Consider the following 26786-nt stretch of genomic DNA (forward strand, 5'->3'; position numbering starts at 1 on the left):
TGGACACCCATGCACACTCTGGCACAAAGGTCTTTATCAGCATCAATTTCCTGGCAAGCCTCCCATATGTACTGAATCATGGCATCAACAGAACGTGGCTTGCGTGCGAAAACCCTGTCTTTTACACATCCCCAGAAAAAGAAGTCCATAGGGGTGAGATCCGGCGAACGTGGTGGCCAGTCAACGGCTCCCCGTCGTCCAATCCACCTGTTTCCTTACTGTATACCTACTTTTGCAGCCCCCTGTATATATATATATATATATATATATGTATATATATATATATATATATATATATATATATATATATATATATATATATATATATATATATATATATATATATATATATATATATATATATATATATATATATATATATATATATATATATATATATATATATATATATATATATTGTTGCGGATATGAGGATTGCATTTTTTAAATTGTGTTGTATTGTATTGGAAATGGTGATGAACATTGTTTGGATATGGCCCCTCCTGCCTCCGGAGTTGTGTAAAGATAAAAAGGGCGTCTCGGTAGTTAATTCCATAAACACCACATTGCAGGACACGATAAAACCCTTGTTCAGTAGCTTATATCTTATTATGTGTTTTAGAGTAAGGCCTTGTCTTCCATTAGAATGACACTCCATTGCACCGAATCAATTAAGAATAGCTCCCCTTCAATAATTCAATTTCCCAGCCAAACTCTCCATCTGTGGGTAAAGCAGTTCACAAGCGTGGGGTGCACGCCCTCTCAATTCGCTGCTATAGTGAATATGTGCTCCGTGCTCTGTTTGAACAGGAGGGGCGGGGTCGCCAGGGAGAGGCAAGCCCAGGGCGCGCCACGAAGGGCGGGGCTGTGCAGCCCCATGCCCAAATAAGGAAACAAGCCCGTGGCTCGCCACGAGGGGCGTGCCGTCGGCGCGATGCCAAAATAAGGAGACAAGCCCGTGGGATTACCATACAAGGTCACGAAACAGAGCACGGGGGAGAGGGCGTGTCAGTCCCGCGCTGGAGAGAAGTGAGAGGAAGGGAATACGAGCTGAGCTGCGTGGATAGGTACACGACAAAGAAAGGGTCCAAGAGAAAGCAGAGGAACTTTTACGAACGAGTTGCAAAGAGATACGGCAGATGAGTCCAGCCCCGTTTCAACCAGCCGCGTGAAGCCCTGATGGGGCAGCGAGTGACCCTGCCGGCGTGCGTTGTAAAGCCGAATACTAGGAGCTGCCGGCGTGCGCTGTAAAGCGGCATACAAGGAGCTGCCGGCTCCCCGCTTCCCGCCCGGAGTGGACCTGCTCGCTGTGCCCTGTGATCCCACCTGCTCATCCTTTCCAGCCATTCCTGCCTGCAAGTTCCCCATTTGCGTACGTGAGTTTGTTTTGTTCGTGCTGTCCTGGGTAGTAACTAAGTCTGTATAAGCTAGTAATTTTCACTGTGTCACCTGCGTTTTCATGTCCGCTGTAAATACCCGTGACTGCTCTTTTTGCTTATGTGTGTGTAAATAATAATAAACCCCGTTACTCTTCTGTACGTCTTCTTCTTCTTCCTCTTTGCATTCGTCGTCTTAGTCTTTTCCACATTGAGTATCTGTGGCACGATACGGCCAACGTTTGGGTGAATCGGGTTTAGTCGGGGAACAACTGTTCGGCCGCGGTGCCATCGCTCGGCAAACAACATCCTTATCCACGGACCGTAACAATATATATATGGTTGAGGTTTTGAGATTGTACATATAACATCATTGAAGGTTAAAGGTTTGCCCCACATAGTTAGTCGACAAGGAACACGTAGGCCCATTAGAATTAGTTATGTCATAGTATGTGTAAGAGTAGGCCGTTTCCCTTGTGATATCTGCATTGTGTAAAGAAGTGAGCTTAGGTCCTTTTCATTTTGCGGCCACCCTCCAATTTCCATCATGGGCAAAATCGATCCCGTGCCCCATTTGGCATCCCTCAAGTTTGTTACGCTTTAGCGGCCAGCAGCATTATCTGCCCTTTGCTCGCTCAAACTAGTCAGGTAACTACGAGGTAGGCCTGAAAAGAGGGAGGAGCGCGAGGCCGGGGTGTGGCCGCGACAAGCAGCACGTCAGAGGCGGTGACGGTAAGAGCAACAGCCAACCAGGGCTCGGAGGGCGTGGCATGATAGGGCGTGGCAAGTAACGTCTGGTGAGTTCCAGAGGGTTCCAAGGGCGTGGCAATAATACCCTTTGCGCGAGACCCCCACCTCAGTTGAGAGATGAGAAGGGATGCGCAGTTCTGAGTTGAGTTGTGAGAAAGGACTGTATGAGGACCGAGCGAACTGGCTGATACGAGAGAACTGATCCGGAGCCTAGTGTGAGAACTGCATTGAGAGGACCGGCGTACACACGACAGTTCGAGGCATTGATTGAGAAGCGCATTGAGAAGCGCGTATTGAACTGTCCGTTTATTACGTACGCAGCCCCGCGAGTGTAACCGCCAAAGCCCAGCCTAAAGTTCACCCCGTAATAATCCCGTGCGCGCCAACGACATGTGGAGAGCTCCTGGCCGCTGCCGTCTGATTCAACTTCTTCGCGGTGCGAGTTGGGTACCGGAGAGCGAGCTGCCTGGACGCCATCCCTGGACCATCGACCTGTTTGTCTGCAACCCCATGTGAGTGTGTCTGAGTGTGATGGGCCCGTTTGTCTTGGGATAAGTTAAGACTGTTTAAGGACTGCACTGTGTATTCTTCTTCTTCTTATTGTACAAAGTGTAAATAAATCTTGGTATTCCTTTCTTCCAAATCCGACCGTTTCAGTCATTTCCTCCATTGGGTAAGCGTGGCACGATTACGAACCGCTTGGATTGGGTTTAGTCATTGATAACGGCTCGGGTCACGGGTCCGCTACCGCTCGGCGTTTCCACCAACACCCGTGATTCGGGCGGGGCTTATTTCCTCGTTTCCGGTCAGCGTTAGTACTTAGGTAATAGCGAATTCTTCGTCCTAAAACCCGATATAACGCTGTCCGGGAAGGACATCATAGGTCCCGGGTCCCTTCGGCTACTAAAGGACAAGGGGACTAATCCCCCCTTGGTAAGGGGAAAGGCCGGCGCTGAGACCCACAACAATATATATATATTCTAGTCCTATCTCTCAATGGTGCTTAAAAAATACACGTATCCGGATTTAAATTTTCATCAAAATCTAATCAATTCTTCCTTTTCACACACCCAACCTATCCACCAAGTTTCGTCCGAATCTATCCATGACCTTTTGAGATAACCTGTACACAGACAGACAGACATGGGTGAAAACACAACTTCCGCCCACCTTCGGTAGTGGAGGTAATAAGGACACCAAGTGTTGGACCTCACCTCACGGATAAGGTTGATAAGACGAGGTCCAAATCGCCATGGTTTGTGCCGATGACATTGCAGTGAGCTCACTGTCATTCCAGGCAGCCGTTGTGCCGCCGCTGAAACCACGTGCACCGCATCATACATCAGAGCTGCATCCGTCTGCACAAACGCAACACATACTCAGTGCTTGAGCACCTCATGAATACTCTATAAAAGTGAAGATGGTCAAAATGCAATTGCTTGCAACAAAATGGATGAGCTTTTGGTGTTGTTTTTTTGTTTTTTTAAGTGACTGCTGATCGAATCACAAACTTTATTCAAGCAATCTTCACAAAAGTGATATTTTGTGCAAATAACAACCAATGATATTGCTTCATATTCTGTATTATCAAAAATATTTACCAACCTCAACAGCTGTAGCTCAATTGAATTTACTACAATTGTATTATGACACAAAGGAATGTTATTTCAGGATTTCAAACAAAATACCATCGCCCCATTTTTCTCCTTTTTTAATTCCCACCAACTTCTGAAGGAATTGGCTCAACCTGTTTAGCATTCCCATCCGAGCACTTCATTCATGATGCTGAGTTTCCAGGTTAAAATCCTGCATATCACGTTGATTTATCTGTTGTCTATCAATGTCCTTACAATTCACATAAATGTATTGTAACATTAACAGCAACAAGATCCTGTACACTTACTCCTCAGTGGAGGGTGTTCCTCTGTTAGAGGGGGTGCCCCAGATAGTTCTGGAACTGGCTGTTCAATGCAGAGTCCCTCAGGGACTAGCCAGGTGTGCGGAGCTTCAGTTGTGGAGTAAAATGCGGATGTACTGAGAGCTACTAGTTGGGCTTGGTGCTCAGAGACAGGCAAGCAGCCCACGTGGATGCAGCCTCGGCAGTGTGAGGAATGTCCAGGCAAGGGCTCTAAGTGAGCTTATCGCACCCATCCGCTGGGTGCTAAAGGGCCTACATTTTTTTATTTGTTGCCTGGCTTTCCTTGTGGTCTATATTTATCAACCATTTGCCCACATTCATTTAATGTCTCTTTCCTCTGTTATCTGTTAGAATGTTCTTTTAAAGCGCTCACTGCCTCACTAGCCCTGGCAGTGCGGGTTTGGCGGGAAAATTAACAAAGGCAATCCAACGGCAGCTAATGGTGATTGATCACATCAGATAGCTCATTGGCCATTATGACGTGACACGTGGTGCAGCCATTGTGGCGGAGATCAGTAGCCAATGGCCAGTGAGAGGGGAGGGGTGCAGACCTCATCAAAAGACGCATGTGCCTCAAGTGATAAAAGATAGGCACGCCGTGAGAAAGAGGTGGAGTTTTTGCCTTGTCCTTGGTGCTGCTGACTGCGTCAAAGCTTGCAGGAGAAGGTGGCTGCAACACACCTCACCAAACAAGCTGCATCCTTTTTCTTTCCCCTCATCCAGCAGCCTGGAACCATTGTTCAGCCCCCTACCGGACTGGAACGTCTTGTTAGCCTCCACATCCAGGTTTGCCCAACATTCTTAATTGTCTTGTGAATTCCCCCTTGTCTATCTCTTGTGACATGTCTGATGGGCCCAGATAAGTTCGGATAATCAATAATTTCCCAATCATTCGTTGGCATTGAGGGCACAAATTAGTAGGGGATAAGGGGTTATTTTATTGTTGACTGCATCATTTATGTTTGAGCATTGCTTTCATTCTTCTTTCCTCCAGGAGAAGGGGGGCGCAGATGGGGTGTGGTTCAAACTGCTTAGACCGCATAACCTGACCTCATGGTATGCTCGGCTGATGGAGGAGATGCACGGGCATCTATCAGCGTGGCACCGGTTTAATTATTTCGCCCCACAAGCAATGTAATGTGGCAAATAGGCCTGGGAACTTTCTCAGGGCCGTACACTTAGCTGGGGGTTGCAGTCACTCGAACGCGACCTACGGGACTTGAACTGGGCAAACGGAATGGATCCGTGGCTGTAATAATATGAATTTGTACTTTGGTTCAGAACCCCATCCTGACCACCAATCCACAAAAAGAGCTGCAGTCTGTGAAAAAGAACATTACGTGAAGATTTTCTAGCTCATGTGATAATGGAGAGACAGCTTTCAGCACCATTAAAAAAAAAGGAAAATGAGAATAAGCACCCTCATTTTTTTTATGCATTTGAAGCCATCTAAAGTATATCTGGTCATTTCGTGGAAATAAACATTTATGGAGCCACCATGGCAGTTTCAAATGAAGAAAGTTCCGATTGAGGCATAAGGCAGACATCCCCATACACTTGAATACTCAAGTGCAAGGAGACATGGCAGCCATTCCAACTTATCTATCATATAACTGTGGACTACACAATTCAACCAGAGTCCCTGCTGGTATTGAACCAGGTGTCTGTTAAAATCAGATTTTATTCTAAAGGGAGTCAAATACAGACCAAACAGCATGGGGTGTGCTCCAAGCTATCATGATAAGCCATGCAACACAAAAGTCGAGAGATTTCATGAAAGGTCCAGTTCCCAAAGCATTTAATTAATGAGTGAGAAAAATAGCAATGTCACGTGGATAGACTACAAAAAAGCTTTTGATAGTGTCCCACATTCATGGATAATAACATGCATGCAAGTATACAAAATCAACCCCCAAATAATCAAATCGATTCGGAAGGCAATGCAGCTCTGGAGCACAACATTTATATTACAACACTCCGTAGGAAAGATCGAAATACCAGGGGTGAAGATACAACGCGGGATCTTCGAGGGTGACGGCCTTTCATCCCTCCTGTTTTACCTGGCCTTGGATCCACTGAGCAACCTCATTAATGAGTGAGGACATGGATACACCCTAACATCCAATAGAAGAATGTCCAAAGAAACAGGAAAGGTGACATCTACTGTACATGGATGATCTTAAACTACGCAGCAAATGATGAAAAATTGACTGAAAAACTCAAATTAGTGAAACGAGACTGACGACATTCAAATGGAATTTGGTCTACATAAGTGTGTCAATTGCACATTCGTACAAGGTAAACCGACAAAAGCTGACAATATAAGATCGACTGAATGAATGAATGAATGAAAATATGAATGATCGTTTTTTTAAGGCCATTTTCCCCGCTAAAGCGGGGGTTAGCCTTGTGTGCCCCATGACAATCGTGGTTCCCTGTTTGAGGCAATGTTTTTATGGCCGGATGCCCTTCCTGACGCCAACCCTTGGTCACGCTCTTACGATGCGCAGAGATACGGTGTACACACCGTGATCATTCATCCCAGCAAGCTGGTACTCAATTTGCCGACCGAGGAAGGATGACAGGCTGAGTCAACCCCCCTGGCGTTAATTCAGCGATCGATCGGGATTCGAACCCAGGATCCTAGGATCCCAAACCGGCACCCTAACCACTAAGCCAACACCAGGGATCAACTGAGATATCGACTGAGATACAACAATACAGGAGCTGGAAAATGAAGCTAGAAAATAAAAATGAATCATACAAGTACATTGAAGTACCATATGGCCACCATAATTGCTACAAACAAATGCACAAAACAATTACCAAAGAACAATGCAGATTCCAAAAACACATCTCTCCCCAAGAAACAAAATCAAAGCCATTAACCAACTAGCTGTACCAGTATGCCAATACAGCTACGGAATAATAAACTGGCCACAATCAGAAATCAATCAAGTCGATATCAAACCAAAGAAACTCCTTACAATCACAAAATGTTCTACAAATATCAATGCATCCTGAGAATATGCCTGCCAAGATGAGAAGGAGGTAGAGGCCTGATGGAGCTCAACCAACTGCACAGAACGAGAACTGTCGGACTGGCGGAGTATGTGAAAAGTTCAAAAGACTAACAAATTTAATTTGTATGCAAACACGAAGACAGCAAGCCAGAGAAGGTATCCCTAACCCACCCAGCAAAAAAATTCCAAAGACAGGTGCGAATGGAAGATGTCACACATGAAACCGAAACAGCAACAAATACAGCCCCAACTATTGCAAATAGTACAAAATAAAAATCTCGGATGAAATATCAACAAATATACACCAACAACTGGGAAAACGATAAAAGAGCAGGAAGGTCTAAAAACAAAGTTGGACAAATTTGGCATAGACAAAGAAGGTTCTTTGAAATGGTTAAGAGGTCAGGTCAACTGAGATGGAGAACAAATCATTATAAATGTCCATGGCCAAGGACAATAACTACAACAACTGTTTTAAGAAGATGGCAGGGCTGAGCCAATCGGATAGGTGCAGGTTCTGCAAGGTTGAAACTGAAAGAACAAAGCACCTCCTATCGGGATGTAAAAAAGCTCATGTCAGAACAGCTGTACACACAAAAACACAACAGGGTTTGCAATGTAATCCATTGACACATTTGTAAACTAGAACGGCACTCAGTAGAGAGCATACCTCCAACTGGTTGGCCATATCAGTCAATGGTGAAGAATCACTTAAAAAATTGAAATAGCTGGAGCTGGATCCGGATCTTCACCAAAATCGAATCGATTCTTTCTCGTCACACACACAACCTGTCCAACAAGTTTCGTCGAAATCCATCCATAACTTTTTGAGATATACTGCTATGTATCGTTTTTGGCCCTACCTCCCAATGGTGAAGAATCACTTTAAAAATTCTAGTAGATGGATCCAAATCGGGATCTTCACTTTGAGACCCGGGAAGGCTCCGTTCCACCTTCTGAAACACGCATATTAAGTTAACAACCAACGGTGCGCACGCATGCACACGCATACACACACACACACACACACACACACACACACACACACACACACACACACACACACACCGAGGACAAGATGGAGGTGAAGGGGATGCAGCACACTTTTCCACTTCTCTCTTGTCGTCGACTGATAGGACTAAAGACCGCGCCGAATAACATCTTCAATGGGATCGAAGACCGCGACGAGGGCAGCAGCTTTTGTGGGAAAGAGGATTGGTGAACTGAGAAGAGGTTGTTGGAGAAAAGGAAGGAGAATAGATACGTATTCAATATCAGTTGAGATTATGGATTCCATGACCTTGCTGATCAATGATTGGAAGTAAGCTGACGGGTCTGTAGTTAAGGGGATGAGTTTTTATGCCTCCACCCCCGAAGGTGGCCGGAGGCATTATGTGTTTGGGTTGTCCGTCCGTCCGCCCGTACGGGCTAAACCTCGTTTTTCTCAGCAACCACATGCACAATTGTGACAAAACTTTCAGGGTAGGAGTGACACCCATGCAGAATGTTTTTATGATAATTGTGACGTCATAGGTCACGTGGTATGGCAGCCATCTTGGATTAAATGCAAATAATCAAAAAATTATTTGTCAGAAACCGCCAAATGGAAAAATTTGAAATTGGCACATTGTCAAGTACTCCCAATTGGGAACAAAAGCAGGACAATGAAGACATCAAAGGTGAAGTGGTATACCAGCCAATAATGTTTTATTCGAATTCGTTAACCTAAAAATCCGAAATTGCCTGCACATAATCTATGACCCATTTGTATTGAAATATTAAATTTATGACATCATAGGTCACATGGTTTGGCAGCCATATTGTATTTATCCGAAAACCTCAAAAAAACATCTTCTCCCAAACCACCAAATCGATTAACTCAAAACTTTATGTGTCATTAACTCGGCATGGCGATTAAAAGATGATCATGAAAACATCATTGTTCAAATGGTGTGGCAGCCATATTGGATTGAAGAAAAATATTAAATAATTATATCTCTTAAACCACTTACCCTATCGATGCAAAATTTTACAAATATCATCTTCCTTCATTGTTGCATATAGTTTGAAAAGAATGATGTCGTAGGTCATGTGGTTTGGCAGCCATCTTGGATAGAAAAACGAACCTTATCCGATCAACATGAAACTTCACAAACGTGATCCTCTACTGATACATATGCAGAGTGCACATTTTAAAAGTCATATGTCACTTGGTATGGCAGCCATATTAGCTTGAAAGCTGATATTTAAAAAGATCGCTTCTCTAAAACCACTTCACCAACCGATGTGAAACCTGTCATAGCTGGTGAGAATGTGATACTTGAAAACAGCTGAAGGGATTTAAATCAAACTTGTTTATTTTCAGGACGGTGAACAAGGGCATCTACCCATTGTGGGACTATGCAGAGCATCTTGGCAACACAGTCGCATTGCTCCAGTTGCACCTGTTTTATATAATGCAATAATGTCGGTAGATTTCCAAGCAGGATTAGAGCATAAGTAAGTTGCATTTGTCATGTGAGGATGAGCAATCATTATTGTGCAGAAAAGTGCAGAGGAAGAAGAAGAGGAAGAATATTCTCGAATTTACCCCATGCTGAAAGCATGAGTGGCAAATTATTTTGCCTAAGTACAGCTAAACTGAAGGTTGCTGGAGGTACAAACAAGGCAATTAGTATTCTACAGTGATCACACGTATAACTCGATGAAATAAAAGTTTAAAGGCTGTAGAAAAACAACAAAAAAAGATTGAATCGGAGGTTTGCTGCTGCTGATGCACCCTCTTTTACTCTACCTTAACGACCACGTTACAATAGTTATTCGTGCTTGTTGTTTGTGTCCTATATGACATCCTTAAAAAAAAGTACGTTTCCTGTTTTGATTTTCAATCTTGTAAAAAATATTGTACAATTCTTCTCTGCACATGCACAATCGGGATGAATTCAGAGCCAAAGTACTGCTGAACTGCAGGTTTGTTTTCCGATTTGTGTTAAAAACATAACTTTCAATTGAAATTATGTTATTCCACGATCATAAACTGACATTTGTAAAAAAGACAGGCTAGACAGAGAGAAGTGACCAATTGCTTAATCCCACGTTGCGCTACGTGCACGGGGTAATAAAGTCAATATAGAATATATTTGTGTATGGAAGTCTTCTTCCATGTGTATGGAAGTGTATGGAAGTGTATGGAAGTGTATGGAAGTGAAATGTGGGCAACGCAGATCAAAGATTTAAAAAGAAAGGAAAGAACAGAAATGATATGATGGAAGAATGGATTGTCTTTAAGAAATAGAAATGAACATAGGAAGAGAAGACTTGGTCGGTATGGTCATGTGCAACGAAGGTCAGAAGATGAAGCTGTAAAGAAAGCAATAACGATCGTGGTAGAAGGAAGAAAGCTAAGCGGATGTCCGAAAAAGATGTGAATTGAAACTGTCATGGGAGGCATGTAATGCTTGGCTTGCACAACCTTTATGCAATAAATAGATATATATGGAGGTAGGCCCCTATTCCATCATTTGACCAACCCCCTGAAAAAAAAGGAAAAATAGTTGTAAAACGTTTGTTGTTCTTGTTGTTGTCGTTGTTGTTCACGTTATTCACAAGGAACGATAACTCTATGCCACAGCATAAGTGACTGTTGGCTGCCATCTTAGTTTTGCCCAGAATGCTTTGACCAGCATAGAGGCCTGGACAATTTCCTCAAGTCAGACATATTAGTGTTCAAAATTTCAGCAACTGGTTTTTTTTTTATCCTTACAAGTTCTAAACAATAACAAGAATGACCGCACTGTGGTCACAACCTGCGACAAAATTCGGCGATGGGCCGATTGGGAAACTGGTATTTTCAAGCACTCTAAAAAGATGAACAGCATGATTGGGAAACGCACTTTAATGCGATGTTAAAAAGATTAACTCGACACCTCTCACCCATGACAGCCTCCACCGCGTTTATATCAGAACGAGCTGATTTGTCACACGGTCACAGATGGTTTAACCCCAATATGGGGCCGTTCAAAAATTATGTAACGCTATTTTTTTTAGGGAGCTGTTTATTCGACATTGAATAGATTTTTCCAGGTACCTCATCTTGAGTAACACTCGACCCAAACAAAGCCAATGGAAATCTGACGCAACAAACCCGGGCACTATATAATAAGCAGCGGCCTACAGGACTGATGTCTTAGTCCCACCAGAAAATCGAGACGGCAACCATATTATTTTGTTTGGGTGCCATGGCCAAAGTCAAGTGACAAATGTGGGTGTGGTCCAACAGCTGGTGACCAATGGGTGCGCATTTCAAAAATCGGAACCCAACTAGTACCACAACAAAAACACCAACAACCACGCAGAGTTCTTGGAGACCTGCGACAAGTTAATCTTGAACAATCCTTGTCTTTTTGAACGGTCTTTCAAGCAATGATCATTAAACATCACAAGAGTCACGATAGCAACAAAACAAGTGACCAAAATAAATGCCTGACGTCTGCACTTCCCATGACCACACAGGGTGCCAGATGAGAAAACAGCCACCCATTCTGGTAATGGTTGACATTTTGAGCACAGCACCTGGCATTCTGCTCTGGCCAATTACACTTCAACACCCCAGAAAGCTCAGCTTGTGAGCAAATGTTTCAAACAAGATGTGGTCTCATCATGGGCCTTTTACAAGTTCCCCGCAGGTAGAATGATATTGCGGCATTCAATAATGCTCATGGTAAGGATAACCCAGCCGTCCGACCAATTACATGCGTCTGCCCAGTCCAAATCAAACCCGGGCAAACTCAACACAAACTATCGAGGCACATTACTTTGACTGCCAGGCATTCCAGTTGGCATTTCAAGAGATGAGGAGTTCAAAACAGTTTGTCAGACCTGCAAAGTGGCATTCTGATGAATCAGATCGAGTGGAAAAGTTCGAGATTGCATGCCCACTGTGCCAATTCGCCCAGAGGGCCGAGCGAGGTGGTAAATTAAAAGGAAATGGGCGATGCTTTTCCATCGAGCAATAAGATGATGAATCATGCTAATAGACCACGTTGTCTGGATAATTGCTATCACGAGTTTTCAATCAAATCTGGTGCAAAATAGCAATTTGTTCAACTAATTAGCCTCGTGAGTGCAGGTACTGCTTGATGCGGGCACTTAGCTCATTTGTTTGTTTAGTGCGGCACAAAATGAAGAATTTTATGTTAATCGAAAGCAATTTTGATGCAGGTTTTCATCCCAAAAAACAGCCTTTCAGAACTCTTCTGCTGGAGTTCAACATCCAAGACAAAACTGGTTGCGAAAAAAGAAGAAGCACTCAATGTTGAATGTGCAACAAAAAGTGAAATTTTCAACACCATTAACCCAAACACAATGGAGCCCACACAAAGAAATAGTGCAATTCTCGCGAGCATGTTCAATCGAACGCATCATAAGTGATAACCTCTTTGATTTATCGTAAACACATCCACCGATTGCAAATGGCTGCTTACAAACAACTATTGCTTCCAAACCATCCGGGCAAACATCCAAAATGGGCCACAACATTGTCACCCCGGAAATTTAATGCGGAAGACTGGCTCACCTGAACTCGATTCATATTTACGCAACGAGTTTGCAGTTCAATGGAATGTGTGTCTCCATCTTTGCATGGTAGATGGCTATTATTTGTCCCATCAAGTACTTCTAGTCAGGGCCCTTAGGGATATTTTGGGGCCGTTTGGTTCAAATTCTTCCAAAAGCACAAAATTTGGCCCAGATGTTGCTCATGCCATACTCTTTCGATTTTTGACGGGCGCCAAGACGGGCGCCCCCCCCCCCCCCCGGGGGGCCCATATTGGCGAAATACTAAATGGCCGCCACCGGATTAGAGGAAAATCAGTTAAATAACCAAAAGGGTTGGAATCATGTATGATACCACTTTTCAGGGGTTTTCGGGGTCGAGGAATCCAATTATGATGTTATTTTGATGATTCGAGGTCAAGGTCAACCCTCAAGGTCATCTTAAAGGTCATTTTTGAGTCAAACATGTCATTTTTGAGTTTTTTGTCAAGATTTACGCGAGGTTCACCATTTTATGTTTCTGGGTTGGGTAATCGAACTCTGACCTTATTTTTGACAATTAGAGGAAATATTTACATGTCTATTTCCTAATTTTCAGGCATATGCAGTTCATCAGTCTAATTACAACAAAGGTACGGATTTTGATGTTTTATGAACTGTCTGCCATATCCTTGTGTTTAATTTTTGTGCGATCATGATCCGGGTTCATGTATACATGATTGTATATATATGTCATAAATATGACGTCATAGGTCATGTGACCTGGCGGCCATATTGGATTTTATGAAAACCTTAAAAATGGATCCCTGCCTTCATTTTTCGATCGATTCATTTTGAACTTTGACCACTTATAGTACGCCATGTGATTGGATGCATATCCTAATTATGACGTCATAGGTCAGGTGACATGGCGGGATGGACCGGTATGGTCGCCGGATCATACCGCCCTTGGCGCCCGTCAAAAATTGAAAGAGTATGGCATGGGCAACATCTGCACCAAATTTGATGCTTTTGGAAGAATTTGAACCAAAATATCCCTAAGGGCCCTGACTATTCTTCAAGGTTGGTTTATTAGCTGTTGGACTTAGTCTGAAACGGGGGCTTATGGATTGGGTCTCGTACATCCGTCCGTCCGTCCGTCCGTCCACATCAATATCTCGGAGATGTATGGACCGATTTTGTTCATACTTGGCACACAGACAAGACACGATGGTATACATAAGCACATCATTTTGTATCAGATGATGAAGGATGGCTTACATATACCTGCCATTTTCTTTCGAGATCAGTTCCAAGATGGCCAACCGGCAGCCATTTTGTTACTTAAACGTGTCCCCAACCATTTTTTAAACATGCATGGCCCAATTTTGTTCAATATTGGCACATGCACAGAAAATCATGGCATACATGTGCACCTTCCTTTATTTTGTGATATCATCAAAGATGGCCAACTGGTAGACTGGCGGCCATTTTAGTTGTAAAACCCCGATATTTAACACGTCCTCAACCATCTCTCGGACATGCATTTACCGATCTTGTTCAAACTTGGCACACAGATAAATAAATGATGGGTTACATATGCACAACATTTTTTGAGATCACATCAAAGATGGCTGACTGGCGGCCATTTTGTTACTTAAACGTCTCCCCAATCATTTCTCAACATGCATGGACCAATTATGTTCAAACTTGGCACAAAGACAATACATGAGAGTGTACATATGCAGAAGATTGTGATGGGATGGGGGAGGGGGGTAAGGTGGTCATGGGTATTGTTAGCTAGGGTGACAGTTGAATGGGGATTGTGGGGGGAAGTGGAGTGGGGAAAAGGGGTGTGGGCTTCACCCTTTGCTGGACAGCTGATCTGACTCCACCCACAAATGTAACCCAAAAACTTAACCTAAAGTACCCAGCAGACCCAAAAGACCCCCTCCCCCAAAGCCCCCCCCCTCCCCCCCGAGGACTCAAAATACCGAGAAGACCCCGAGAACCCAAAATATCCCAAGGACCCTGAATACCCCAAAAGATGCCGAAGACCCAAAAGACCCCAAAGACTGAAAAGACCAAAAACACCCCAAGACACAAGAGACCCCAAAGACCTAAAATACCTCAAATACTGAAAAAACCCTGAAGACCTAAAAGACCCCAAAGACCTAAAATACCCCAAAGACTGATAAGACCCCAAAGACTGAAAAGACCCAAAAGACTGAAAAGACTCTGAAGACCCAAAATACCTATAAAATACCCCAAAGACCTAAAAGACCCCAAATACTAAAAAATACCTAAAAGACCCCGAAGACCCAAAATACCCCAAAGACTGAAAATATCCCAAAGACCCGAAATATTGAAAGGACCCCAAAGACCCAAAAGACCCCGAAGACTGAAAAGACCCAAACATCCCAAATACACAAAAGACCCCAAAGACCTAAAATACTCAAAAGACCCCCAAAGACCCTGAAGACTGAAAAGACCCCAAATACCCAAAAAGACTCAAAGACACAAAAGACCCCGAAGACCTAAACTACCTCAAAGACTGAAAAGACCCCAAAGAATAAAAAGACCCCAAAGAATAAAAAGACCCTTGACCTTGACCCTGAACAGACCCTGAACAGACCCTGAATAAACCTGAAAAGACCCTGAAGACCCCAAAGACTGAAAAAAAACCGAAGACCCCAAAGACTGAAAAAAACCCAAAGACCCTGAAGACCCAAACTACCCCGAAGACCTAAAAGACCCCAAAGACTGAAAAGACCCCAAAGACTGAAAAGACCCCAAAGACTGAAAAGACATAAAAAGCCTAAAAGACCCAAAAGACCCCGAAGACACAAAAGACCCCAAATACCCTTAAAGACCCTGAAGACGAAAACACCCAAAAGACAAAAAGACCCTTAAAGGGGAACCCAATTTTTATTTCTTCTGAAAACCATTGACAATCAATCACAGTCTAATTTGAAGGGCATTTTATTTTATTTGTGAATCACAAAGTGCCAAAAAAAGCCCTAGAGTGTCGATTTTCGAGTTTGCCAGTGACATCACATTGTGAACTCACTGTGATCCTGCTGGCGACCGTACATAGAGACAGTGCATTCCGAGCTGATCGGATTCCGATAATGATTGGGGATGTTGGAGGGGGCGGGGTGTGTGGGTTGGTCATGGGTATTGTTAGCTAGGGTGATGGTTGTTGGGGGATGGTGTGGGGAGGTCGTATCGTTAGTTACAGAAATAGTTGATGGGGGATTGTGTAGTGGTGGTGAGGGGTGGTCGTGAGTATTATTGGCTAGGGTGACGGTTGTAGGGAGATTGTGAGGGCGGGGGGGGAGGGGGAAGAGAGTGTAGGTTGGTCGTGGGTACAGTTAGCTCGGGTGATGGTTGATGGTTTGTTTGTTTTTTGGGGAAAATTGTGATGCCTCAAAACCCAAGGCCACCCAAGTTGAACAGAGAGATGGTGTGGGATGATCGTGGGTATTGTTAGCTAGGGTGATGGTTGAAGGGGGATTTTGAGGAGATGGTGGTGGGGGGTAGGTGTGGGGTTGCCATGGGTATTGCTAGCTAGGGTGACGGTTGAAGGGGGATTTTGAGAAGATGGTGGAGGGGAGGTTGGCGGGGGAGGTGTGGGGTTGTCATGGGTATTGTTAGCTAGGGTGACGGTTGAAGGGGGAATTTTGAGGAGATGGGGGAGGGTGAAGGGGAGATGTGGGGTTGTCGTGGGTATTGCTGGCTAGGGTGACGGTTGAAGGGGATTTTGAGGATATGGTGGAGGGGGGGGTGGGGGTGGGGGGTTGTCGTGGGTATTGTTGGTGAGGGTTGATGGGAGTTTGTGAAGAGATGGTGGAGTGGAGGAAAGAGAGTGGTGTGGGGTTGTCGTGGGTATTGTTAGCTAGGGTGACAGTTGAAGGTGGATTCTGAGAAGATGGTGGAGGGGAGGGTGGGGGGGGGGGGGGGGAGGTGTGTGTATTGTTAGCTAGGGTGAAGGTTGATGGGAGTTTGTGAAGAGATGCTAGACGGGAGGAAAGAGAGTGGTGTGGGGTTGTCGTGGGTATTGTTAGCTCGGGTGACGGTTGAAGGGGGATTTTGAAAGGTGGGGGGGGGGGGAGGAATTGTGGGGTTGTCATGGATATTGTTAGCTTGGGTGACGGTTGAATAGGGATTTTGAGGAGATGGTGGAAGGGGGAGGAGAGGGGAGGAGGTGAGTGTGGTTTGGTCATGGGTGTTGTTACCTAGGGTGATGGTTGATGTTTGTTTTTTTTCTAGAAAATTGAGATGCCTCAAAAACCACGGCCACCTAAGTTGAACAGAGATCCAGCAATATTACCAAAGGAAATAATCAAGAAATCCAAGTCAAATCAGTTGTATCAGCAGAAAATATCCTCCAATAAGAGATGGCAGAAAATGTGTTGTACGCTTGGAACAAGAACGCCCATAGGGCCGCCCGTAGGGCGGGTACTCTGCTTGTAATATCAATAACATTTCTTGGTACAACTTTTGACTCATTCATTTTGAAGGAATATTCCATTCTGATAACCTTTGCTGTTGAAGAATTACAAGGATAGCCTCGTATTCATAACGTATGGCATCAACACCATCATCCACCAGACAATGCAAAAAAGTTCCGAATTGGATATACAATTATTACATACCCTTATTACATCTGCCACTGAAGGTCGACGGAGGTTATATGTTTTCACTGTGGTTTGTCTGTCTGTCTATTCGTCTCTGTCGCTCTGGCTCTGAGCAGGATATCTCAAAACGTTTTGGACAGATTGGACGAAACTTGGTGGACAGGTTGGGTGTGTTACAAGGACTAACAAATTCGATTTTGGTTAAGATCTTGACCATGATCCAATAATTTTTTTAATTTGAAAGTGATTCTTCACCATTGAGAGATAGGGCTAAAAACGATCTATTGAATGATATATTTCAAAAGCTGTGGACGGATTTGGACAACAATTGGTGGATGAGTTCGGTAGGTGACATGAACAAGCCGATTTGATTTTGGTTATGTTCTGCCGCCGATCCGGAAATGCAAAGGTCTCCCGCTGCAGATGCAGATCCAGCCTATCAATGGGACACAAAACAAACTGTTCAAACTAGTGGAGGTATATGCACGTTACCTAGTTCCGTTCTAGTTGCCACTAATTTACAATCCCGAAACCCTCTACGAAATATCATCTCAACAATTACAGTACATATGTATAAATTATTAATCGAGTGCTTTGCCTTCACCTCGATACGCAATTGCCTCTTCCTTCTTAACATTGCAGCAGTTTTAGTTTCGTGTGATTACTTAAGAATTGAGCTTGGAACCAAGCAGCTTTGTTTTTCAGCCAACTACCCTTAGGCTGATTGACGATCATATAGTCCTCATGAAATAGTATGGCGAGCCTGATGCACTGCCCACAAAAACAATCAAAATTAAAGTTTACCAAAAACTCGGTGATGCATTCCTCTACCCGGAGGACCACAGACACCAACTCCTAAGGACCAGAATCAATCCACATATAAATTCAATCCACGGATAAAGCCTGGTGTTGGCTTAGCGGTTAGGGTGCCGGCTTGGGATCCTGGGTTCGAATCCCGGTCGATTGCTGAATTAACGCCAGGGGAGTTGACTCAGCCTGTCATCCTTCCGAGGTCGGCAAATTGAGTACCAGTTCACTGGTAATTCCCTGTGTGTCGCAAGAGGCGACTAACAGGGTTGGCGGCAGGAAGGGCATCCGGCCATAAAACATTGCTTCAAAGAGGGGACCACGGTGCCCCAAAAAGGCCAACCCCTGCTCTGCGGGGAAAAATGGCCTCTAAAGGTGATTCTATAGGCCTACGGATAAAACCTTTTGGTATCGAGTAAGGTGGCATTCAACAGATGGGTAGCAAGCTGCGAAGAAGCAGCAGAGGGATATATGCACAGGGAAGTCGTATTATTCATATGTAAATTGTAATTAGAAGAGAGGATGTTTACCAGGGGATCCCAAGGCGGAATTAAAGATTTCAAGATGGCCGATTACCGATGCACTCGACTGGATTTATCGTCTCGGCAAGACCCAACGAAAGCCTGTGAGGAATGCTTGCTATTGATTTCATTAAGTGGGAGTGCCCTGACAGCGCACAGTCAAATATATTTCCAAGATATAGTGGAGCCCGATATGTAGAGGGTTGCATGCTTTTGCGATTAAACCGCAAACTTGCATTTGCTGGACTAAAAACAAATCGTGCAAACGATACCCGGCGGATGGGAATCAGGTGATGATGGTAAAAAAAATTATATATATCAGATCATGCAACGAGAAATTGATGCGAATCATTTATCGGCACACGTATGTCGAGCATCAATGAATTCTGGTTGCTAGGTTGGAGGCTCGCGTAGCTGCTTCTTCAACAAGATGAATGGCATTGGCAGCGACTGGCATTAAGAGTCGCGATGAAGTAATTCACTGCCTCGCAAGGAGACAATAATGCAGTGGAGCTCAAAGCAGCAAGAGCATTGCTTTTGAGATGCTTGTGCATCAAATATCTTTTGATAAAGTTCCTGCTTTTATTGTTCCCAACTCCGACTAATACACAACTCTGAGGTGTTGCGAGCAACAAATCTGGCGATTTTTATGACCACAAATATTCCCTTACAGGGCAAGACAAATAGATTTTAATTTCTTTGAGCCATGAAACACATTCTAAAGGGAATATTTGGAACAGCGAATGGGCTCAAGGTCCGAGAAGCTTGGATGTTAACGTGGTGGCCTCCAGTTGTCCACCCCTGCGTCCAATTTCCCAGCTGAATCGACGAAAAGATTGTGTTCTGGTTGAGAAGCGAGCAAGGGTTGTCCAATCTGAGATCACACCTTGGAGGGTATGTTAAGCCGGCTTATCTGTCGGAACCACAAGACCAATGTGGCACATTAATTATTACAACAAATTGAAGCAAACGAATCATAGCAATCATTATGGGGCATGGATGATAAGATTCTTGCCAATTATTTAATATTTTTTCTACCTTCCAAAAATTCTCGAGAACGAAATCCTCTAATTTGTCCAATTTCCCAGGTGAATCGACGAAAAGATTGTGTTCTGGTTGAGAATGGGGGCTCGCGCAAGGGTTGCCCAATCTGAGATCACACTTTGGAGGGTATGTTAAGTCGGCTTATCTGTCGGAACCACAAGACCAATGTGGCACATTAATTATTACAACAAATTGAATCAAACGAATCATAGCAATCATTATGGGGCATGGATGATAAGATTCTTGCCAATTATTTAATATTTTTTCTACCTTCCAAAAATTCCAGAGAACAAAATCCTGTAATTTGTCCAATTTCCCAGCTGAATCGACGAAAAGATTGTGTTCCGGTTGAGAAGCAGCAAGGGTTGCCAAATCTGGGATCACACTGCCCTTTAGAGGGTACGTTAAGCCGGCTTATCTGTCGGAACCACAAGACCAATGTGGCACATTAACTATTACAACAAATTGAAGCAAACGAATCAAAAGCAATCATTATGGGGCATGGATGATAAGATTCTTGGCAATTATTTAAAAGAAATTCTACCTTCCAAAAATTCCCGAGAACTAAATCCTCTCATTTGTCCAATTTCCCAGCTGAATCGACGAAAAGATTGTGTTCCGGTTGAGAAGCAGCGAGGGTTGCCCAATCTGAGATCACACTTTGGAGGGTACGTTTGGCCGGCTTATCTGTCGGAACCACAAGACCAATGTGGCACATTAACTATTACAACAAATTGAAGCAAACGAATCAATAGCAATCATTATGGGGCATGGATGATAAGATTCTTTCCAATTATTTAATTTTTTTTCTACCTTCAAAAATTCCCGAGAACTAAATCCTCTAATTTGTCCAATTTCCCAGCTGAATCGACGAAAAGATTGTGTTCTGGTTGAGAAGCGAGCAAGGGTTGCCAAATCTGGGATCACACTGCCCTTTGGAGGGTACGTTAAGCCGGCTTATCTGTCGGAACCACAAGACCAATGTGGCACATTAACTATTACAACAAATTGAAGCAAACGAATCAAAAGCAATCATTATGGGGCATGGATGATAAGATTCTTGGCAATTATTTAAAAGAAATTCTACCTTCCAAAAATTCCCGAGAACTAAATCCTCTCATTTGTCCAATTTCCCAGCTGAATCGACGAAAAGATTGTGTTCCGGTTGAGAAGCAGCGAGGGTTGCCCAATCTGAGATCACACTTTGGAGGGTACGTTAAGCCGGCTTATCTGTCGGAACCACAAAACCAATGTGGCACATTAACTATTACAACAAATTGAAGCAAACGAATCAATAGCAATCATTATGGGGCATGGATGATAAGATTCTTTCCAATTATTTAATTTTTTTTCTACCTTCAAAAATTCCCGAGAACTAAATCCTCTAATTTGTCCAATTTCCCAGGTGAATCGACGAAAAGATTGTGTTCTGGTTGAGAAGCGAGCAAGGGTTGCCAAATCTGGGATCACACTGCCCTTTGGAGGGTACGTTAAGCCGGCTTATCTGTCGGAACCACAAGACCAATGTGGCACATTAACTATTACAACAAATTGAAGCAAACGAATCAATAGCAATCATTATGGGGCATGGATGATAAGATTCTTGCCAATTTTTTTTTTTTTTTCTTTCTACCTTCCAAAAATTCCCGAGAACGAAGAACCGGGATATACAGTAAACTGGGCAGCGGTAGTGATTCAAAGAGAATTAACCTACCCCCCCCCCCCCTCCTCCCCCTGGAATTGTAGCGCATGGAGCCATGATTGTGACACCCTTAGCCGTGTATGAATGGCTGATGAAAATAATAGGGGGTGGCAATATGAAAATGGTGTTTGCTCAGGGAAATGCAAAGGTCTGCCGCTGCGGTGCTCATTAGCCAAACACATTATCAGGCTTTAATAAACACCAGATATTTTCCCATAGGAGTTTAGGTGGGGTCGAAGGGAGCTTTCAGAATGCATGAATGTCCGTTTTAAATAACGATTTGACATTTGGGATTAATCTGGGAAATGAACAAAAACGAAAGGAAGGTTTTGAGTGTAACGAACGTTAACAGTGTGATAAATACACAATTAGGAATCAAGGATCGCTTTCGAGGGAGCAATCATGATGGAATTCCTGTTTGGGGTTGATGAAATTTTCAATTAGAATCCGATTTCTCTACAAATTCAAAAATCGGGAGAAAATACGTTTGTCTTGGGAAATATTTGTCTTAGTTCATGGAAAAGGACATACAAAACAACTGTGAATCAAAACAACTAAAAACTTACACATGTAGATTTTAAGAAACGTACATTCTCTCCTGCCCCCTTTACTTTTGCATGTCCATTTTTACTATCATTCACTACCCTAACCCTAACCCGAACGGGCTTGGGATCCTAATGTCCTGAGTTCGAATCACGTTGAATGAATGCCAGGTGGGGTTGATTCAGCCTGTCATCACTCCGAGGTCGGCAAAATGAGTACCAGATAACTGGTTATACAGAGGCATTGCAGACGCGCCCACAGAAAAATGATGCCGGGTGATGCCACAACCACACAACCACAGAAAAATGATGCCGGGTGATGCCACAACCACACAACCACAGAAAAATGATGCCGAGCGATGCCACAACCACAGAAAAATGATGCCACAACCAGCAGCCGTGTGGCTGCACATGAACCACCCACTAAAATTCAAGGACCGGTGTGTGTTTGCTTGTTTGTTTGTTTGTTACGCTATCCCTCCTACTGTTCTGGGCCGATTACATCCAGACTTGTAATATAGGATCAGCATGACCCAAATTCATGCATAGGGGTGTTTTAATCTTTTCTGGTGGTCCTGATGGAGTGGGGGGAGGCGGGTGGGGGTGGCTGGGAGGAAGGTAGGGGATGCAAATTCTCCATATAAATGTGTATCGTGTAGCGCTGTTCCAAGTGGGAGAGTTTATTCCAAGTCCCTACCCTTTGCAGTATTTATTCCTATCCCCACGTTTTACAATGAAGTGAGGTGTTTTGAAGTACACAGCGAGAGGCATTTTGAATTATACATTGGAATATGGATAATAACAAAACCCCATGTGTTCTATTTTCCATAATTTTCTTACGAGTAAGTGTTCTTATGTGGAAAATGGATTGTCATTCTTCAATATGAATCAGAATTGACATTTGATGTCTCGAACCTGTTTCTGAGAAATCAGGCTCGAAGCATCCACATGCAATAATTTTGATTTTGATTCTTTTTTTCCAAAACCCCGTGTAGGAATTTGCAGGGAAGTACTTGTATGATGTTCTGAATACTTTGATATCACTTTCAGTGCATTAGGATGACACAATGTAATGAAACCTCAAGCAAATGAATATCAAGATGAGATGGCAGTATATCCTCCATATTATAATACTGTGATAATACTAAACCCTAGACTGAGCATCCTCCTTCATCACTATAAATCTTTACTTTAAACATCAAAACTACTCATAGCCTCTTCATGCAAGGCCTATGTCCTTATAAGCTCAATGCAATTCTGCTCTCCACTATGGGATGGTGCCCCTGCATCATATTTGTCTCTTTTGGATTCTGTGGAAAATAAGGATCAATGTCTACTAGCATCATGATGCCAGAGCAAAAGGACAGTTGCTCTCAGATCATGGACAGGTCGGTGGCCTCTCTGTTTTACTGCCTCTACTCCAGTCTATCACCCTCTTCCCTGGAGGCTCCGGGGGGGGTTGACTCAGCCTGTCATCCTTCCGAGGTCAGCAAATTGAGTACCAGTTCACTGGTAATTCCCTGTGTGTCGCAAGAGGCGACTAACAGGGTTGGCGACAGGAAGGGCATCCAGCCATAAAACATTGCTTCAAAAAGGGGACCACGGTGCCCAAAAAAGGCCAACCCCTGCTCCGCGGGGAAAAATGGCCTCCAAAGGTGGGGGGTTTTTTTTGTGCCGCACTTAACAAGGGGAGATGTAGAAAATAGGGCAAAATGGAGAAGATTGTCATGGGGCCCACAAGGCTAACCCCCGCTCTAGCAGGGAAAATGGCCTGAAAATGCCTGTTGTTGTTGTTGTATTTGTGCCGCACTATCAGTGCATGCCCGCTGTCAATCTGATCTTCTATTAACATCAATCTTGCAAAGAAAATACATGATGGACATGCAATATAGACAAAGCATCACAGCAGGTCATATGCAGGACATTTCCACTACACAGATCTGATCAAGTGGATTGAGAGAACTGAGGAATTTCCTCCAATTGAGGATTCAACATAATCATGGCAAGTAGTGCAAACTCACTCCTGATTGCAGGAAAACGATAGGCTAGCCCAGTAAAGCTCAATGCAACAAGGCCGCATGAGTTGAATGGATTGCAGTTCCAGTTTTAATCTGGAACACTTTTTAGGGTTAGGGTTAGGGTAAGAGAAAGTAGAAAATTATACGCACTCTAGTATCACTCGTCTTTGAGAGAGAAAAAAGTTTTTAAAAGGTTCTAGCTCATGAATGGAAAATATGCACTTCAGAAATTCAATCTTAACGAGTGAGAAACCACAGGTGGAAAACTAGTGGTTGCTCGACCACCAGATCAGCGAAAATACGAACCGTCATTTTGTCAGTGAGGAGTCCAGAATCGGGCCTTGTTGAAGCCTGTTTCTTCCATCGACCGCTAGTGGTTTTTTCCATTGACCACTTTTCGATGACAGAAGCCACATGGGCGCTCTCTTCATTGAGGAGACGAAACCCAGTCATGTTCACGCCCGTGTAGTAGTACTGCTCCAGATTGAGAGCAAACATGTCCTGTTGGAAAGAAAAAGAGAAGCATGAAAGAAGAAGCATGAAGCAAAAAGAGAAGCATGTTGGAAAGAAAAAGAGAAAAAATAGATTAATCAAGAAGGTCGACGATTCAATATCGACGAATGAATTTTTATTTTATTTTTTTTCTTCAATTTTCTCCTCCTTTCTGCAACTGATATTGCTCAGCGCAAGGCGACCGCAATCCATCACATGCAGCTATTGTCATGCCAAGTTCGAGCCAACATCTATTTGGTACCCTTAGCCTAGCTGTCGCTGCTCCATCGTTCCCTCTCCTGAATTGTGCGAACACTTTGAATAAAAACTTTAAATGTTCAGAATTTTTTGCTCAGCGAATGAACCTTATCTTAAGCGAATGAACCTTATCTTAAGAAAATAGATTAATCAATATAAGGCTCGAGTTGTAATATTATCTTCTCACATTTGGAGACATCGCCAGCGCTCCGCACATCGTCTCTTTCACCAATTCTACAATCTCTCTTTCTGCAGGACAATTCTATAAATCTTCTTTCATTCAGCACTTTCTTACATTTAATTGCTTATAAATTACACTCCCTGACTCAAAGTGCAGATTGTTTTTCTATCCCTCCTTGATGAACCTCGAGTGTGGCTATAATTACTAACCTTTAGATAACGAAGCTACTCCAAACATTTCGTTTCATAATAACTATGAAGAGTTTTAATTTGTACTTGCAAAGAAGAAGAAAAAGATGCAACTGTGTGCTGCTCCATTCAAGGCCATGCTCTTTACAGAGCATCGTCCTTGCTGAAGCAGAAAGACAATGCACTGCGTGGGTTGCCATTGCATATCCGAGCATTAGTCAGGGTAGGAATTTGGCATGGGCACCATCACACCATGGACAACTCTTTCCAAGAGATATCATGAGATATTTAGCATCCACAAGCAAACACCAGCAGAAAGAACACCGGTTTAACTGAGTACTGTTGGTCACAATTGTGGCCTCATTTGGATGTGCTGTTGGCCACAATTGTGGCCTCATTTGGATGTGCTGTTGGCCACAATTGTGGCCTCATTTGGACGTGCTGTTGGCCACAATTGTGGCCTCATTTGGACGTGCTGTAGGCCACAATTGTGGCCTCATTCGGACGTGCTGTTGGCCACAATTGTGGCCTCATTTGGATGTGCTGTTGGCCACAATTGTGGCCTCATTTGGATGTGCTGTTGGCCACAATTGTGGCCTCATTTGGATGTGCTGTTGGCCACAATCGTGGCCTCATTTGGATGTGCTGTTGGCCACAATCGTGGCCTCATTTGGACATGCTATTGGCCGCAATCGTGGCCTCATTTGGATGTGCTGTTGGCCACAATCGTGGCCTCATTTGGATGTGCTGTTGGCCACAATTGTGGCCTCATTTGGACGTGCTGTAGGCCACAATTGTGGCCTCATTTGGACGTGCTGTAGGCCACAATTGTGGCCTCATTCGGACGTGCTGTTGGCCACAATCGTGGCCTCATTCGGACGTACTGTTGGCCACAATTGTGGCCTCATTGGGACGTGCTGTTGGCCACAATCGTGGCCTCATTTGGATGTGCTGTTGGCCACAATCGTTGTGCTGTTGACCACACACACAAACCTTGGGAGAGGTGCTATTAATGTGACCGGCCTATAGTTGAGAGGATCAATTTTGCTGTGCTTTTTCACCTCACTCCTTGCTGAAGTTATAGGAGAGGTTATTGAACTGAGATCTACCACACACAGATATAATATGACATTGATTGTTAATTCTCAGATCTACTGGGATTTATATGCCACAGTAAGGCTCTTCATTGTATATTTGATGTTCACACTTGTGAATTGGAATGAAGATGTCAATGTTGCATGTGGTGAAAAGCTGTAAGGAATCAGTCAGTACATATAATGACTATTTCGCCGACAAGCCTGACATACTTTTCCATTGCTCAATTAAGATATGCAAATGTGCTCTTCAATGGGTTAAGTAACACTTTGGGATGGCAGGATGGCCTAAAGTTATGCAAACCCGCCTCTGAGATGTCTGGCCGGGGTTCGAATTTTGATCCAATTATCAACTTTCTTTCGGGTATTTCACAGGTAGGGTAATCTTGATTCATCAATGTGTGTGTCATGCCTCGGAAAGATGTTAAACTGGGTGTTCCGTCTGTTGTGATTGGCACTAAGTACTGCATAGTGACCGCTGGTGGTGTGGCTTGGGTGTTGGTTGTTTGAAGCCATGATGGTGCAACTTCTTGTGGGAGCGCATCATCGTCTCCAATAAAGAACATGATTCAAGCTGTGTCCAGACCTTACTACGCCCTCTGTGGTGTCCTTCGTGAAGAGTACAACCTTCGTCCTAACAACTCGCTGGCACCCTGAACACATTACAAATTATTGCCATAACCTACAGAGGGCACTGCAT

The 26786-nt window shown here is 43.7% G+C and overlaps 1 protein-coding gene across 2 annotated transcripts in view; it reads right to left on the reverse strand.

Annotated features, from left to right (window-relative positions):
• LOC137439811 (glutamate receptor ionotropic, kainate 2) overlaps positions 1-26786 on the reverse strand; it is a 426037-nt gene that overhangs the window by 209560 nt on the left and 189691 nt on the right. For both annotated transcript variants that reach the window (XM_068135931.2, XM_078767891.1), the window contains exons 7-8: positions 24180-24374; positions 3341-3484 (exon numbers count right to left, since the gene is read on the reverse strand). In XM_068135931.2, coding sequence (XP_067992032.2) covers positions 3341-3484; positions 24180-24374 — 339 coding nt within the window. The remainder of the gene's footprint in view (positions 1-3340; positions 3485-24179; positions 24375-26786) is intronic.

The sequence above is a fragment of the Myxine glutinosa genome, chromosome 14 (genome assembly GCF_964187855.1).
Source record: "Myxine glutinosa chromosome 14, kmMyxGlut1.1, whole genome shotgun sequence".
Lineage (NCBI taxonomy): Eukaryota > Metazoa > Chordata > Myxini > Myxiniformes > Myxinidae > Myxine > Myxine glutinosa.